The following is a 19,429-nucleotide window of genomic DNA, read 5'->3' on the forward strand; positions in this document are numbered from 1 at the left end:
TAAGCTCTTTTCGTTATGTCTTCAAAACGTGTTTGTATTAGCATATTTCCAATTCCAGAATCGTTTAAGTTAATTTATGAACATGTCTTCACTTTTCTTAATTAAATATTGTTTTTTTTATTTTTCGCTATAAATAACGTCGATGAGAATATTAATTTATGCACATGTTATCTAGTTTCTACGATTTTACATTACAGAACGATTATTTTATTGGAAACAGGTGTACAAAGTAAAAAGAAATGAAACGTTTTTTTTGTTGTGGATTTGGCGATTTATTTAATGATATTAAATAGGTACAAATGTATTATTTATTTATAGTGTTTGATGATTTAAAAAGGTGCTCCGTATTCAGAGTGAGGTCTCCGTGGACGTTGAACGAACGAAGAAGCGGGTGGTCCATATTCCACAGATGGTTTGGAAATGTACGATCCTGAGGAACCAGAATTTCCAAGTCCAGAAAATCCACCGCTTCCAAATCCAGAATTTCCATGTCCAGAAAATCCACCGCTTCCGAATCCAGAATTTCCATGTCCAGAAAGTCCACCGCTGCCAAATCCAGAATTAAAACCGCTTCCTTGGTAACGTGAAGGGATAGAGAATGACTGCACGGGGGCGGCGTATGATTGTATAGGAGTGGCGTATGTCTGCACAGGAGCGGCGTATGACTGCGCAGGAGCCACATACGATTGAATCGGAGCTTCATACGTTTGAGGAGCGGAGTAAGATCGAACCGGCGCTTCATAGGATTGAATGGGAGCTTCGTACGACTGGAATTGACCGGAGAATGATTGTTGGGCTGGCGCTGAGTAAGATTGAATGGGGGCGGCGTATGATTGCACTGGAGCGGCGTATGATTGCACGGGAGCGACGTATGATTGCACGGGAGTGGCGTATGACTGAGATGCGTACTGTGGAGATATCGGAGCAGAATATGATGAGAATGAAGGGGCGCTGTACTGCGGGGCTTGATACGATGAGAAGGATGGGGCTGGTTGGCCGCTGAAGCTTCCGCCGTTTCCGCCCCCGACGATGACGTCGAATGATGACTGCTTCGGCCTTGGATAGTCATATCCGGTAGGTGCCTCAGCAGCCACCAAGAACACACACGCCAATAATGGCACCTGGAAATAAAAAAGACACTGTTGATTTTTCCCTCGGTTTTCTAACAAGCTAACGAACTAACCTTGTCGCCATCGGAATTGGAAAAATAAGAGAGTAATAGACAAATTTAGTATAATTATAAACTGAGATGTACTGACGGTGATATGGGGCATTAAGAGCAGTAAATGTCAATTCTATATAACGCGAATCTTTTGTAAACTAGGAGCTTTATATTATTTTTCAATACGTAAGAAAAGAAAGTAGTTAACAGTTCAATTCAGCTTAAAATTTGTTTGCAATGTGCGGATCTGAAAAGAGGTCACAAATTTTCTAAAACGGATCCAGGGCCTTGATTATGATGGGAAGATAAAGACGTCATACCTTCACCTTGACGGTATAGTTGAAGATAAATTCGCTCTAGCGATTATAAAGATATAATACCGACCCCCCACCTTCAAGTTTTGGGTAGGTACATCGATATGAATCAAGGGGAAGCGTACGTCACGGTACACATATCTACGCTCTAAAATGACATAGCTTTAGTATGACGTCATAGTTGAAGATAAAAGTCTCCCGACCGACTACAAAGGTAGAGTACCGATACCATCAAGTTTTGATGTAAGTACATAATTTTATACCGATGGGTCTAGAACCCTTCGATACGTTTATCTACGCATTAAAAGTGTCAAAAATTTTGCTCCTCTAGAAGCTTTTCCTTTAATTATGAATTTTCAAAATTTTTAATCGTTTTGAAGTTGGCATTTTTTTCTTAAAAGCCTATTAAAAATATGTCGGAAAAATCAATAAGGTTTGAAGTCGAATTAAATTTTCACATAACTGTCACTTTAATAAAACGAACGCCTAGATGTGAAAAAATAAGAGTATCTAGGCGTCAGACACAGATTATATGCGTCAGAAAGTTACCACTCTAAAAAAATAATTTAGTCATTATATTTTTTCCATCTGTTTTACTATCTTTCCGAGTGTATGTATCGAGACGTTAAAGGAGCAGGCTTTGTAGTCGATCGGTAGATACATACAGACGATCGTTAAGCGTACCGTCTAGGTGATTTCCAAAAGTCATACAAAATTCATGTTCAAGCGAGCATTTTTTTATTGAATTGGGATTTATTGGAGTTTATAATCGCCTTGAAGTGAGCACTTTTAATTAGAGAAGCCTGTTTAAACTATAAATGAGAACTATTTTTAATGTTAATAACGCAAGGAACGCGGACTAATTTTTTGCGGTCATTCCATTGGCTTGTTTTGATCATATGATGTTAATATGACAAGTAGGCAGAACAAACCGAGGTAAGATACAGATAGTACAGAAGTTAATTATACCGTATCGATATAAACAGATGAAGATATCGTTTATAATCGAGGCACAGGTAAGCAGAGTAGGGCTTTCAATTTTCATTATTCTACGCTTACTTAGTGAAATGACATGTTTTCTTTTGCAGTGTTCGGATAACAGAACAGAGTTGCTTCGGATATAACAGGCCAAGATAACTTGTTCAAACAAACAAACCATCACTGTGTTTCCCCGATAGAATAAGCAGAGATATTAGAACGTCTCACACCACTCCATATCTGAATAAAAATCTCGTTTCCTCTACATTCGAACACCTTCTGATGCAAGCACGCCAGTTATTCTGACTTCTGATATATGTACATATTTCAGTATTTGGTCATGCCATGTCTTTCTTGGTCTTCCCCGTTTTCGAGAATCTTTTTAGCCGTTGTTTCGCTGTCCATTCGCTCTACGTATCCAAACCAACGCCGCACTTCTTTCTTGATTTAGTCAGTAATTCTTGTATCGGCTTTGCATAGGATACTGTACGAATCTTGACATTATTTGAGAACCAATCACACGTTATTTTATCACACCTGAGAGATCGTATTTCGACACCATTCAGCCTACTTTCATTTTCGTTTTTCCAATTCCAAACATTGCATCGGAGACAAACGCTAATGGAAGTGGCATAATACCCCGATACGAGAAAAAATATGTTTTGATTTGAAATAAATACCTACATTATTCACTATTGGGAAATACCAAGTTTTATTTTACATTTTTAAAGTAAAAAAGGTATATGAAATACTGTCCAGTAGAAAAAAAAAGTTTGCTTATTATTAGTAGCATAAAAAATACTTTTAAATTTGCAATTTTGAATTCCCGCAAAACGGCTATCTATTGGCCGCGCCCCTAATACGTCACGATTCATATTTATTTGTTCGTGGCCGTTGAAATTTGTGTAGGACATTATTACGAATGTGAACAACTAATTTGAAACAAGTCGCGTTTTTTTACGAACGTATTTTTATTGAATTTATGTTTTACATTTACGTATAAAAACATTTCTCCACAATATCCATATTGATTTTGCAAATACAATTAATTATTCTAAATTCATTTCATATATTTTTTTCGGTATTCGTAGTATGTCATATTTCCCTAATGTACCAGTTAACCCGTAAAATTAATTTTTTTATTCACGTTTGCGAGAAAATATATTTTTTTAAAACATAATAATACTCATTATTTAATAAATTAATTATAAAAATGTGTGTTTTCACATCATGGTCCAGTACAGCTGCGTTTATCCGAACTCCAGTCACCTGGATTGCCAAAAGTCCGGATTGTTATTCAGAAATTAAAAAGCAAAGGAGAAGTTTTTCATTTTAATTTAATTGTGTTATCAACTTTACTGACCGTGTTTTTTTTTGTTTAAATAAGTTTTTAATTTGATTCTCATTCACTGTATTATTTCAAAAGCAATAAAATCTAGCCCTAATTAATCCGGATACTTAGAAATTTACTGTTTTTGCATATCAAAGCTTTACTGGCAGAATGCATTCCAGTGTTAAAACATGTTTCTAGATAATCGCATTTAAAGATTATTTTTTCTTTAAAAGCAACACACAGTTGTTTTTTTTTTAGCTTTGAAAGAATAATTATTACTCTAGGCATAGCAAAAAATTAGAAATGAACATATTGCACCTATATTTAAAAGTATTTTTAAAAAATAAAGAATTGACTTAATGCATTCTGTCAGTAAAGTCTCGATATGATCTTCAATGGATATATTAAAATAAAATGTAGCCTAGTTTTTTTTCATACAATCGATTATGGCACTGGAGCGGTGATTTTTTCACACAGTATAGATATTTATCATTGGCGTGTCTTTGTGGTTTTGCTTTTTTGATTAAGTGCTTCTTATAAGAGCTAAAACCATCTAAAAAGATGCCAAAAAATATATAAATGATTTTAAAAAACGGAAAAAATACCGACACAGAAAATTTCATTACGCTACTATTTCTCGAAAAAAAATCAGTTCAGTTTTAGGGTTCCGAAAACGGGACAACAAAACGTTGATTTTAGTTAGGCATGATCAGTCCGACGTGCAGTTGTCTTTTTCGCACAATATCGGGAAGGCACCTACGAGAAACTGACAGAAATACTATGTTTAAATTAATTCATTAATTCGTAAAATTTCTTACACGCATATCCTTTTAACAACAGATATGTATTTGAAGCTGAGGGCACAAAAGACTTTAGATATATTGATTTACATACAGGGTGTTCATTAAACCCTGTCACATCCGAAACCACGATGATCAGTATGGGCAAGAAGACATATAAGCATATTTAAAAAAATATTTAGAACGAAAAAATTTTTTTAACAGAAAATATTAAAAAAAAACAAATTGTTGCGTACTTCTGTAGGGGAGAAGCGAGGGGGGCGCCGCCGCGCGGTTGACGGTATATCAGACTTCCCCCTTCCCCCTCCTCGTTTCACCCCTGCAGAAGTATGCAACTATTTGTTTTTTTTAATGTTTTATTTTTGTAAATTTTATTCGTTCGAAAAATTTATTTTAATGTGCCAATATGTCTTCTTGCTCATACTGATCATCGTGGTTTCGGATGCGACAGGGTTTAAAGAACACTTTGTTTATGTATAAACTGCAAACAAATGCAGCACTAAGCACCTGTCTTGTGTTCCATTCAACCTAAGTTCCAGAGACTAGATGGTAATTAGTAAACGTGGAGCAGCGTAGAAAGGCGTGACATGCAGCTTTTAATTCACAGTAAACTGGCATAAATAGTTAGTCTTTTTTACTCTACTACGTGTTTTGCATGGCAATGTTTACGCGACAACGCTCATTTTTCAAAACATGATTTCTAAATATTGTTCTACGAAGCATCATCTCATAATTACACCTCAGTGTTTTAGAAAAGGTTTCAATATTTTTGTTTCAAGGTTTTTTTGATTTTTAAATTCAACAGATATAAGTTGAAATTGATCATGAATGTCAGGTTTAAATAACTTAGATCAATGATGTGTTGATTCGAAATATTTCTGTAGTGCATATATATTATTTTTTTAAATAATATTTTTTGCTGTATTATTTAAGTTTAAATCAGGACAACTCATCGAAGAGAACTAGTGACGTCACGCGCAGAGTAATTTAAAATCGTAGCGATGGTAATAATAATGAAACGACAAAAAAAATTGACATATTTTTATAGTTTATGAAAAAAAATATATAAAAAGCAACTGAATATCGTCGTCGTAAAATATTGGTATCAGATTTTTAAAAAAAATTAACCTGATGTTAATTCATTGTGATAGTAGATCAACGACGGATGTGTGAAAAATGCGACATTGACATTGATTTATATTTGATATTGAAAAGGTTTTATATTCCAGGTTTGAATAAAATATATATATATAACTAACCCAAGTATCAAAAGATATACTTTTGTCCTTTTTGAGTTGTTGATACAATGGTCAATAAGTCATTAAAACTCTTAGGTTTTGCTAGCAGGACATCTAATGACTTTACTAATCACAGTTAAAGCACTACTATATTGCTCACTTATCTTGTGATCTGGTCTCCCTTCTATGCAGGCCGAATAAATCATATCGAATCGGTGCAACATCGTCTGCTAAGAAAAGTAGCATGGATGATAAGCCTCGAGAGAGGAGACTACACTTACGGAGAAATGGAGTCAATGTTCAAAATATCGCGTCCACAAAAACGTAGAAATAACATTGACTCTATATTTATGTTTAATTTACTGAATGGCTCAATTGATGTACCATCGTTACTGGAACAACTGGCATTCAATGTTCCTATTCGCCGGTTGCGAAATAATAATGTGCTGTTCTTTGATCAGCACAGCACAAACTATGGCTAGCATGCACCAATGTCCCGATTGTGTCGCATTGTAAATTCGAGACGAAATCTGGACTTTTTGGTGCAAGTCTTTCTAGATTTAAACAATCACAAAGATAGACCAGATCTTTTCTTGATGTAGTAATTATTATATTTTTTTGTCATAGCTTTAATTTTCTTTATTTGTATTTTATTCAATCGTGCATGTATTCAATTCAAGATTTGTGTTTACCATTTTTTTAATGGACTAATTCCGATAGTTAATAAATAAATAAATACGTTGTGACATAAAGTTTTAAAAAAATAATTAACTGCTCTTATGTAAAGTAAAAAAAGATCATGACGATTGTACATAAACTTTTCAGAATATCAAAAATGACAGTTGGAATATTTTCCCGCTTCCGATCAATGACAAGGATTGTCTATGGTGTATTTTCTATGCATTTAAGAAAACGACATTTTCCGAACGCACTAAAGGCACCGATAAAAAACGAAACTATTTTTCGGTAATGGGTATTGTAACAATTCGTCGGTACTCACAATTTTCAGTACGGCCATTGTGTTCGAGTGGTTTCTTGAGACTGAATTTTTTGACAAAGCGTGCGATCTTTTATATGGAAAGCGTGATATATTGGAGTTACTAAAACGTTCAGCAGGCGGGAATTCACCTTAAAAGTTTTTTGTAAATATCAATCTATTGACAAGAGTAGGAACAAGGTAGGAACACACGTCTGGCAAATAAAAGGCTGGGCCATGTTTCTTCAATTAGTGTTTATGAAAAATGTATATTGTTTTAGAAGCACGGTCTATTAAAATCGACTGCATTAAATTCTGACGACTGTTCACATAAAAAAATTATACAAGTGTATATTTTTATTTAAAAAAATCCTTTTCTTTTAACTAAACTTTAAATCATATTATAGATACTCAAACCTACATACCTCCTAGAAAAATTTAAAACTTATCATTCATGATTTACATCTTCATTTTTAATCTCAAAGAACCCGATTAAATCCCATCTACAATAAGAAAGTTCAGAGTTTTTTGTATCATTTTTTGTTAATAGACTATCAAACAAATCCAATTAAAAAAAATATATTTTGAAGTATTGTATTATAAGCGCTTTGTTTTTTTTTTAATTTTGCAATTTTGAATGACTCCGCCCATGACGTCACAAGTTCTCGTCGGTGAGTTCTGTTGGCTGATTGGCGAGTCAGTGAAATCGAATTGAATTCTGCCATAACAGCTAGGTGCAGAGATAATGTAACTAGATGCTGCCATATAAATTTTTTTATCTGAAATTTTAATAAACCCTTACTGATTACATACATTTAACAAAATATTATTTTTTTTAATTCATATTCTTCGGTTAATGATAATATTTTTAGCTGTAGTAAGTCTTTTGTTTAGTTTTGTCTGGTAGTTTATTGTATAATTTCATTCCCTGGTTTATTAGTCTCGACTGTCCTCGTCTCGTTTTAGAAAATTGTATATGATATTGTTCTGATATTCTCGTATTGTATCCAAGTTTTAATTCTTCGTCTATACAGCAGCATCTAGCTATTGGGGTTATTAAAACGCACGTGTAAGATCACGTGAACTTTGAGATTCCGTAAAAATATTGCCAATATAAAAATAAATACAATTTGTATATTTTATCCAATTTTTACTTATCGTTCCGAGAGCACGTATCGAGATGTCGATAGAGCTAACGTCGTAACACCTCGGTTAATACGGAAAGTTGAAAAGTTAACCATACCGTCTTGGGAATTGTCAAGGTCATATAAAAATCATTTTCAAGCGACCATTTTTTTATTTAATTGTGATTTATTAAAAATTTAAAGCTTTTTTAAGTGGCCACTTTTTATCACTGAAGCTTATTTAAAATACAAAGGAGTATTTTAAATACTTTTAATTCTTTAAAATTAACATTGAACGCGGAGAAAAGTTTCAACGTGACTTATTGGCTAAATTCGATCATTTGACATCTGAAATGACGTAATAAATACACGTATCAACTTGTCGTTAGATCGAAATTCGCCATATAAAGGAAGGTGCAAATAGTTCAAAATTTAAATATACCGTTTCGGTATGTACCGGTTTTTTAAATATTTTTTATTAATATTTACATTTTTATTATTTTTTAAAACCTTTTTTTTTACAGGACTCACTAAGCCAATTAATATGGCTTGTCAGTAAAGATCCTTTACATTAAAACATATGATAACACTACATAGTTGTATAATAATAATTACTACTAACTTAAATATAAGAAGCGAAAAAAAAAGTACATATATTTTTTATTAATATCCCTACAGAGATGAGGTAGAATTAAAAATACTTAACTTCAATATCAATACATAGATGGCGCTCCAACACGCTAGTGAACGGTTTCTCATTTAATAAGATATATACAAAAATCAAAATGTTACCTGTGTCGATATTCGCTAATAAGCGGAATGAGGAATGTTGTAAAACGTAAAGTGGCCACTTAACCCAGCCAATGACAGGTCATAAGCCCTGTAAACGCTCGAATATCGATAATCCTGAATTTGAAAAAATTCTACCTCATCTCTGTAGGGATATTAATAAAAAATATATACCTACTCCCCCTCGGGAGAAATCCAGATTTGTGTATGTACAAAAATACACATACCAAAAAATAATGTTGTGTAAAGTACATATAATTTATGTTTTCAGATAATAGTTAGAAAAGTGTAAAAAAAGGGCAAAAAATAAGTAAATGATATCGCAATTATAAGATAAAAAATAAATACAAAACCGGAGTACCAAAATTTAAAACAAAAGTGTGTACACATTCAATAGGCACAAAGCATTTTATTAAAAACATTGTTTCTAAACATATCTATATCTATTTCCATTTCCATATCCATTTCTATATCTATATCTATCTATATATCTAAATCTATATCTATATCCATATATATATATATATACCCGTACATGCACACATACATATCCATACATACATATATACACATACACATACACATACATACATATAAACATATATATACACACATTATTATTCTGTTTTATATATATATATATGTTTATATATATTACAAATATTCTATTTTATTAATATATAAACTCCTGATCGAATAGCCAGTCTATTATTTTGCCCTTGTCACTTTTGGTAGAGCCATTTCTATGATTATTTGGTAACGAATTAAACATTACTGGAACCACATATTTTAGAGTTCTTTTCTCATATTTGTTGCTTGTCTTTGGAATCACCAAACCTTCATTTTGTGTGAATCTTGTGTAACAACTATGTCCCAATGAAGTAGCGTTTGTAATTGCGGCCCAGTTATACAAAAAAAAAGGGTAATTAAAAGTTTATAATTCTTACGATTTCGTCAAAATAGTCGAAATATCATATCCAACTAGTAATTTTACCATTTTCACAAATATGAAACAATTACCTACCATATTTTGAGGACAATAATCGAACCATACGACGCACCCAAAAATTTATCGGTCAATTTTTAGAAGAAAAAAATGTTTTGGAAGATAAGATGAATTGGATCATAAGACGCATTCGAAATTTCGGGTGAATTTACAGAGTAAAAAAAAGAAAATACCGTAACTTATAACTCTTTTTGACTTCCACCTTTTAGTGCAACGTACCCTAAATGACTTTATCTTACACAATGTTGATTTTTCGTTTGATTACTTAAAATGAAAAAGATATACGACACAACCCAGATTGAAAAACAAGCCATTTGATAGTGTCGGTAACGCACAAATGAATAATTCAAACATGAATAAATCACGTATTTCCCCTCATAATTTTATCAGTACGGGGTTCACATGATTTTATTCGGTTAGTCACCAAAATTGAAGATGTTCCATTTTTTTAATTAAATAAAAATAATCGATTGTTTTTTTAAGATATTTTCATCGACATCAAAATGTCATGTCAAATAAATTCAGCGTGTACCTTTATATAAATACCAACATGTATTTTCATGAGACAAAAATTATGTAATGTACTGGTATATGAAAATATCATGAACCCCTATGTTGAAAATCCTATGTATTGAAGTGTTAATATATAAGTTCTGTCCGTTTTATTCCAAATTTAAAAATTAGCTCAAAAAATAAAACAGAATGATAAAAGTTATACGTCATTCGAAATAAAAATTTCTGCTCTATAAGTTGCTGTGTGTGCTTTTACGTTACATATACTATTTTATTTGATTACAAGCCTTCAAAATGGAATGTCGATCAGACGAAAGTGATCATTTTCGAGATCCTCTTCTGTTCGTGTTCAATCGGGGGGTGAAGCTGCCAAAGCTGCTCGCGATATTTGCGCAGTGTACCGTGAAGATGCTATGAATTATCGACGTATTTGTTGTAAAAAAATGAAGGAGAATACATTATTTACTAATTTGTTGGTGTTAACATGAATCGGGTTGTAGTTTCGTGGCTAGTGTCTCGGACTCACGGCCCAAAGGTCCGTGGTTCGAATCCCACTCTACCCCAACTTGATTCCCATTTTCTAGTAGTGAGTTATTTACAACTCGTTAAAATGGCTCTCAAAATCAAATATTTGGGTAAATCATAAGAACGTAAATATTTATTTTTACTAAAAAAAAAAACTTAAGTTCTGTCTCTTTTTAAAAAAAACGCAACGAATTAGTCAATAATGTTATCTCTTTATTGGATTTTTCCTGTATTCCCTTTATTGAACGCAAACAGAAGGGGTGTGGGAAATGCTCCATTTCGTCTACAAAGTCTTTCATCATCTTTTCCGTATTTAATGTTTCATTTTAAAAGCTTGCAGTCAAATAAAATCTGTACCTCAGAGAATTAAACATGAAAATCCACCATTTGCCGTGTTTAAGTCAAAAATGCAGAAAATATCGCAATAAGCTATTTTATACGTGAATAAAACACCAAAGCTCACTTTCGTCATAAAAATGTATTTTTAAGCCGAAATAAAAATCTAAAGTCCACTTTGTTTTAATGCAAAAAAGTGGCAATAGACAGACATGGAACTTCAATGTGGAACATAAAAAAATATACATATATATACATTGATAGTTCTTTGTAGATGGAAATTATACCATTTGGTTAAAAAGTTTTGATGTTTAGGAAATTGTGGAAAATTTGAAAAATCAGACGGTAAACTATGGTAGTATTCTGAATCTTATCTTATTCTTATTCTGAAGAGAGTTATTAATTAGCGGATTTTTATTTTTTATTGCGACCACATTTTTCTTTATTTAATGATCACACTGAATGATTAAACGTCAATCTATGCATGAAACTGTTTTAAAAAACGAATACGGTTTGGTCAATTCAACCTAATTAAGTACTTTGGGCTTAGGGTCCTAAATGTTCTAAATGAAAACCATTATGTTTGATTCCATGTGCTCATATTTATTTGACGATTAGTCATTAGTGTGGCCAGATATGAAGAAAAGTATAAACGCATGCAAAAAATAAAAAATCCTCAAATTAATCACTGTTTAAGGATTGATAAGATTCAAAATAGCAACCCTGTGCCTCGATTATGAACGCTATCTTCATCTGTATATATCGAGACGGTATACTTAACTTCTGCAATATCTGTATCTTACCTCGGTATGTTCTACCTACTTGTCATACCGACATCATATTATGATCGAAACAAACCAATGGAATGACCGCAAACAATTAGTCCGCGTTCCTTACGTCATTAACATTTAAAATAGTTCTCATTTATATTTTAAATAGGGTTCTGTAATAAAAAGAGCTCACTTCAAAGCGATTATAACCTTCAATAAATCTCAATTCAAGCAAAAAATGCTCCCTTGAACATGAATTTTGCATGACTTTTGAAAATCACCTAGACGGAACGCTTAACGATCGTCTGTATGTATCTACCGATCGACTACAAAGTCGGCTCTTTTAACGTCTCGATGCATACACTCGGAAAGATAGTAAAAAATATGGAAAAATATCATATCTAAATTCTTTTTTTAGAGTGGTAACTTTCTAACGCCTAGATACTCTTATTTGTTAATAGGACAGAATCTAGAGACATTATTTTCACATCTAGGCGTTCGTTTTATTAAAGTGACAGTTATGTCGGAATTTAATTCGACTTCAAAACTGACTTATTTCTCTCTCATATTTTTAATAGGCTTTTAAGAAAAAAAGTGCCAACCTAAAACGATTAAAAATTTTAATAAATCATAATTAAAGGAAAAATTGCTAAGTGGAACAAAATTTTTGACTCTTTTAATGCGTAGATAAACGTATCGAGGGGTTTTAGACCCGTCGGTATAAAACGATGCACTTACATCAAAACTTGATGGTGGGTATCGGTACTATACCTTTGTAGTCGGTCGGGAGACTTTTATCTTCAACTATGACGTCATACTGAAGCTACGTCATTTTAGAGCGTAGATATGTGTACCGTGAGGTACGCTTTCCCTTGATTAATATCGATGTACGTACCCAAAACTTGAAGGGGGGGGGTCGGTAGTATATCATGATAATCGCTAGAGGGAATTTATCTTCAACTATACCGTTAAGGTGAAGGTATGACGTATTTATCTTCCCATCATAATCGAGGCCCTGAGCTACTATTTTAAACGCTCACGCGTCCGGTATTCTGAACACAAATGCACGTGTAGAAAACGTATTTTTAACGCGTATTTACGTGCTAAACACACGCTAACAGAGCAATCTCTTCGCGCAAAATTCCGTTCAGAATACCAGCCCTAGAGTTGAAGGAGAGAAACAAGGGATATAAAAACAGGGAAGAAAAAGAGAATAAAAAAGTAGTAAACGGAATAAAATGAAAAAATAATTAAAAGTAAGAAAACTAATAACTGTTTCGCTAGTGTAAGGTAAGGTCATCATGTTCATGATTATGCAAGAGATAAGACAGGCTTCTTTTTTCGACATTTATGCAGATAGATTTTCCATTATGACAAAGATAAATATGCGTTAGGCACCAACAAGTCTCACCAAATTTTCTCTCATTACATGATCATGATTTAAGTTGTAGCGAGGTACACAGGTATGCCCAGGTGGTAACTTTTCACGATTTGAATTAAGTAACAAAATTACCTAACATGCATTTGACAGCCATTTGTTTTGACAATGTTATAAAACTCACACGAGATGCCATGAAAATGTGAACTTTCTTCACCAAAGGTCATTTGATTTGATATGTTAAAACTTGTTTGTCAACTAAATTCATTTAGAATTTAAGTGGCACCATTAAGTCTACAAAGTAGTGGTATCCTCGTAGGTATAATTACTACAAATGGAGAAGTTCAGGGCTACGGGAAATCGGATATACAAAAAAGTTTTCTCACACGCAGTAAAAATTAGAGCATTTTGTACCGTAAAGTTTTTTGAAAATGTATGAATTTTTTTTTTTTTTATACTTTTACATTGTTTGTATTCTTTTTTTATACCTAAAAATGTTCCCCACTGGAGTGGGGTGTCCCGCGCCGAGAGAAACATTTTACAAAATGTGAAACATGCCTAAGATCAGCTATTTAACAAAGTTAACATAATAATAACAATAAAAATACGTAATTACAAGAAGAATAGGGTTAAGTTGGGCTGCTTTCGGCAAGCTAAAGTATCAACAATATTTTGAGTTTGTCCAAATTTTTGTAGATATAGACTGGATTCAATTCCCTGGGGAGCTGTTAACATTAACATATTGCAACAGAGATGAAGAACATTTTAGAGAAGGTAATATAGAAATCTAGGCCAAACCAGCCAATGACAGGTCATAAGCCATGTAGATGCCTAGACTTCTATATTACCTTCTCTAAAATGCTCGTCATATCTGTTGTATATCTAAAGAATATTTTTTAAAGAAACGCGTCCTAGCATGCTCAAACAAAAGACAAGTCTACATATAAATCATGTAGGTATATGGCCGGTGACGAAATACGGACTAAAAACCATGTCTGTGACAGAGAAAAGTATTCAGAAACTTAAATACACGCAACGATCCATGAAAAGACAGATGCTCAATGTATGCCTAAGAGACATAATCAGAAATGAAGATTTAGGGCGCCGAACCGGAGTTTTAGATAACATGGATCGTGTAGCAAAACTAAAGCAGTGTGCATGACACTTGGCGGGGCGAAATGATGGCAGGTGGACACCCAGAATAATTAAGTGGAGACCATGGGCAAACAAAGGATGTGTTGGAAGGCCACAGACAAGATGGGTCGATGACATTGCCTATATAGCCGGTAAAACATGGATGATGAGAGCGGGTGATAGGAAGGAATGGAGACGTTTGGAAGAGGCCTTTATCCAGCAGTGGAGAACAATGTTGAACAAGGCTGAGAACAAGGCTGAAGAAGAAGAAGAAGTAGAAGAGTGATTTGTTTGTCAGTTCGGAAATATACTTTGAACGTGACGCACGTTGGTTTAAAATGTTTTATTTTATATATAAGGCGAAATGTAGGACTATGTAGGTACATAAAATACCTTGCGGAGGTAGCCCCTTGGTTTGTGTTTTGTGCCTTAATCACTGCAATTTTAGACAAATTAAATTTATTTATCGTAGAACTCTAATTATCCGAACTCTGACTGTCTGGATCGCTTTCAGAATTTCTGAAAAAAAAATAATACGGAAACGAACTGCGATACGCAAAATAATGATTATGTCTACGCGCGCCATTGTGCTTCCCTCCGCGAATTGTCCTTCCTTTCCTCCACTCTTCGTTTGACCTGCTACTTGAGTACTAATTTCAATTCTATTTTAATAGACTTTTTTTCGGAAAAAATCCAATCATCCGATTTTTTATTATACGACTGATGTCCAGTCCCAATTGATTCGGAAATTTACAGTGGTACTGTATTTGCTTTTACGCATCCGTAAAATGTATTAAAAACACAATATTTATAAATTCTTTGTCGTAAATAAATAATCTCACTTCAATTTCCGAAATCCGCTAATTGCGTCTGAGGAAATATGTAAGTATATTTTTAATCATCAATATAATATTGCATAAGCCGTCATTACTTATACCAACTTAATTCTTTAAGACTGTGAGAATTATTTCTGTTTTATGATTAGTGGTTGACAAAAATGCACGCACGTTTAATTACTGTTTGACTTTAAAGACAGGTGAACTTGGATTATTATTAACTGAGGATTTTCACCAATGCATATAATTCGTGCTGCGTAAATCGGGATAAGTCAAAAAAACTTTAAAGTACTTTTTTAACATAATTAAAATTCAAATGAAAACATTTTGTTTTTAACTCTTGTGTGTCTGTAATAAAACTGGCAACACTGCAAGCGTTCTGGCAACACTGCTTTGTTGCCCTTTATAGAGCACGTGTATCAGTAACCTCCCATAGTCCAGTGCGAGTTTCAACTCCTTACGTTAACCACGTGATTTTTGTGGCTGCTATTAGTGAAGTTGTGTTTTGGTTGTGTGTCACGCAAAATAGAACGGCGTAATTTGGAGCAACGTTGTGCCATTAAATTTTGTGTTAAGCTTGGAGAATCGGCAAGTGTGACGTTTGAAAAGTTAAAACAGGCCTATGGGGAACATTCTTTATCCCGAGCACAGGTTTTTCGGTGGCACAAATCATTTTTAGAAGGCAGAGAATGCGTTGAAGACGAACATCGTTCAGGGAGGCCTTTGACTTCGAAAACTGACGAAAAAATCTAACGTGTGAACACTCTTGTGAGATCAGACCGTCGGTTAACATTAAGAATGTTGAGTGAACAATCAAATTTGAACCGTTTTACCGTTCATTAAATTTTGACTGAACATTTGCACGTGAGAAAGATCTGTGCCAAGATGGTGCCGAAAAACCTCACAATTGATCAGAACTCCTCTCCCTCTCCATAACAGAATTTTTGACCTCTAAAGGTATTCCTGTGGTTCCCCAGCCCCCTTATTCGCCTGACTTTAGTCCCTGTGATTTCTTCCTTTTCTTCCCCAAACTAAAAAATATTCTCAAAGGACGTCATTTCGGGACTTTAGAAAATATTCAAAAGAGTGTAACAGACATGCTAAAGACCATACCGGTTGAAGACTTCCAGCGCTGCTACCAACAGTAGCAACAACGTCTCTATCGGTGTGTAGTTGCCCAAGGGAACTACTTTGAAGGGGATAAAATTAATGTTTGAAAAAAATAAAAGCTTTAGCAAATAAAAAATCTGCCTCATTACTTTTCTGCCACACCTCGTATGTAGAGCCAAAGATTGTGAGAGACTAAAAGCTAGTTTTTTTAACGCGTCATATGTGTCAGGCAAACTATTCCATATTTCAAATATTATTGATTCTGCTTTGGACAGTTGTTTTATAGCTGTCCATTTGTGCTGAGAAATTAAATTAGATTTCTGTCTTTTGAATGTGGTCATTTGCGGACGGGCTAAAGAGTGATAGAGAGTATGCCGTACGAGTCGAAGTTTGTTCGGCGGGTCTATCTACTCGTAAGTTAAAAGGTTGCTTGAGATAAGATGAAATTGGAGTCTATGTCCGAAGAGGGCGAAGAGCCGCAAACGTCTAGGCAAAGGGCCGCATGCAGCTCGCGAGCCGCTCCTGCCGACCTCTGCCCTATACCTATGTGGGTACATTTCCTTATTTTTACTTATTATAGTTTCTTTTAGTTTTTCTTAAGTTATTCTTACTTTTGACTTAATGTACATACTTGTATTACACTGTTGCACTTAAGTGCAACATGTATTACTAATAAAAAAATATATTGTTAATGTAGATTAAATGCAAATAATTAATGTAATTTATAAGAACCTGCTGACGAGTTGTATGTATGCAACTCAGCAGGACTTTAATTTAAGAATATTTTGTAAATATTTTTGAAAAATATTTTTTTTTAAATTAATGTAAAGGTAGGGTGTATAAATAAATAAGTATTTAAATATAAGTTATTACATCATTAAAATAGAATTCCATTAAGAAATGTAAATAAATAACTTAAATAAAATAAACCTTTATCAATTTTGATGGAATAGCCTTAATGAATTTTTTAAATGTACTGAATTAACAAAAAATCTTACATTTATTAAAATTTAATACTTAACTCTGTTTCACTAACAGTCGCGGACCTTCGCTTCTTTATTACGAATATAAATATTGGCGTTTTGCCTTGCCGAGTTTTAAATAGATAATAGTCGCCTTGTTGCGCATTGCATCCAAAAAACATGGTGTGTACTTTAGAAATTAAATTCTTGCGTGAAATATTGCGAAAGATTCTACTTCATAAATTAAGTTCTAAGATTTGAAAATTAAACAAAATAGTAAAAGGTTATACGTCATCCAAAAGAAAAAAATTTGCTCTATAAGAATGAGGAACTTCAGCCCTACGAGAAATTAGATTCAATAAATGTTTTCTTGCGCGCAGTAAAAATTGTAGCATTAAATTGTACTGCAAAGTTTCCTGAAAATGTACGAAAAAAAGTGTTTTAGTAACTATGTTGACTAAATGGACAAACACAAACTTACTTACACTTAATGAAAAAAATGCAATATTTTCCATTTTGAATCTAGAAAAAAATATCATAAAGTAGATGCCAACGACTAACTGAAATTGAACATGTTAATTACTTAAGACTAACAATAGATAGACAATTGACATGGACAGCTCACATCAATAATTTAATTAGCAAAGTGGCGACATTATCGAGGCTTTTTTTTTCAAATCAAAAACTTTGTTCCAAAAACGGAAAAAATTCTAATGTACGAAGCCTATGTAAAAACTAAAATATGTTATATGCAACTACTATGGGAACAGGAAATCAAAATAACATAAACAGACTACAAAGACAGCAAAATAAAATATTAAAGTTAGTATATGACCTTCCCTATCTAACAGCAACTAAAGAACTTTTTAAACAAACAAAGCAATTAAATGTAACTGAACTCTTGTAACTAGAATCCTTAAAATGTATTCATAAATTAGCCACTGATGTAATTGTAGACAAAGAACTAAAAATTGAATAAAATTGTAGTAAACATGGACACAATATGAGAATGTCAGAAAAATATCATACACAACCTTCTAAAACGAGACAAGGACATTCGAGACTAATAAACCATGGACTGAAATAATACAATAAACTACCAGACAAAACTCAGCAAAAGACGCAGACAACCTTATACAAAAGACATTAAAAATAATATCATTAAGTGTTGTCAAGTTACGGAAGGTGTTGACCTCGTTCTTTCATGACATTGGTCGTAGGGAGTCAGAAAATTTGATGAATGCCACGGATTGGAGAACCTTACTGGATGTCAAAAATAAAATATAAAAAATAAGGAATAATTTAAAAAATATATTTTTATAGATGACAACCATGAAGTTTCGCATAAATAAATTGTCTATGTTTTTATGAATGTATGTATGTGTATGCGCATGGGTGTATGTACGTGTGTGTGTATGTACATGTGTATATATGTGTATTTATATATATGTGTATGTCTGTATGTATATGAATCAAAATGTTTATCCGAATAAGTTTATATTTTGTTTGTCTGTGCTCTATATTAATTCGTTAACTATTATAATATATTAAAATGTAATTGCCTAGCTTGGAACGGGGTATGTACCCTTGTTAGCTGGGCAAAGTGAATATCGAATTGTATTTTGATAAAGAGTGTGAATAAATAAATTAATAAATTAATTAACAGAAAAATGTGAATTTAAAAGTAATAATATTTTGTTAAATTTATGTAACTCGTAAGGTTATTTATTTATCAATGAAATTTAATATATATTTTTAAAACCCATGATAAGAGAGTTGCCTAAGATTTCCGGTTTGCTTACCGTCAATGGACCAATGCCAATGGGTAGAACTGATCGATAATAAGCGGAAGGGAACCTCTGACGTCACGCAGAGTTATTTCAGGAATACTAAACATTAAAAAAACATAGCGCTTATAATACGATATATAAAAATTTAAAGAAAAAATGAATTCGTTTAATAGTCCATTAACAAATAAAAAACAACTTAACCACCTCATTGTGTTTGCTTTTACGTAACATATATTATTTTATTGATCGGGTTTATTATTTATGAATCGGGTTGTGGTCCCGTGGCTAGTGTTGCGGACTTACGGATCAGAAGTCCGGGGTTCGAACCCCACTCTACCACATCTTGATTTCCATG

At 33.1% G+C, this 19,429-nt stretch overlaps 1 protein-coding gene across 1 annotated transcript; it reads right to left on the reverse strand.

The window, feature by feature from the left end:
• Positions 1-260: 260 nt before the first annotated feature.
• LOC148271140 (uncharacterized) lies at positions 261-6,912 on the reverse strand. The gene is made up of 2 exons (XM_088241786.1): positions 6,826-6,912; positions 261-1,121 (listed from the first exon to the last, which is right to left on the reverse strand). The coding sequence occupies exons 1-2, from the start codon at positions 6,841-6,843 to the stop codon at positions 330-332; spliced, it is 810 nt and encodes a 269-aa protein (XP_088097912.1). The 5' UTR covers positions 6,844-6,912; the 3' UTR covers positions 261-329.
• Between the last annotated feature and the right edge of the window lie 12,517 nt (positions 6,913-19,429).

Source organism: Micrasema longulum, unplaced genomic scaffold (assembly GCF_059751315.1).
Source record: "Micrasema longulum isolate JH-2025_06_02 unplaced genomic scaffold, ASM5975131v1 h1tg003076l, whole genome shotgun sequence".
Lineage (NCBI taxonomy): Eukaryota > Metazoa > Arthropoda > Insecta > Trichoptera > Brachycentridae > Micrasema > Micrasema longulum.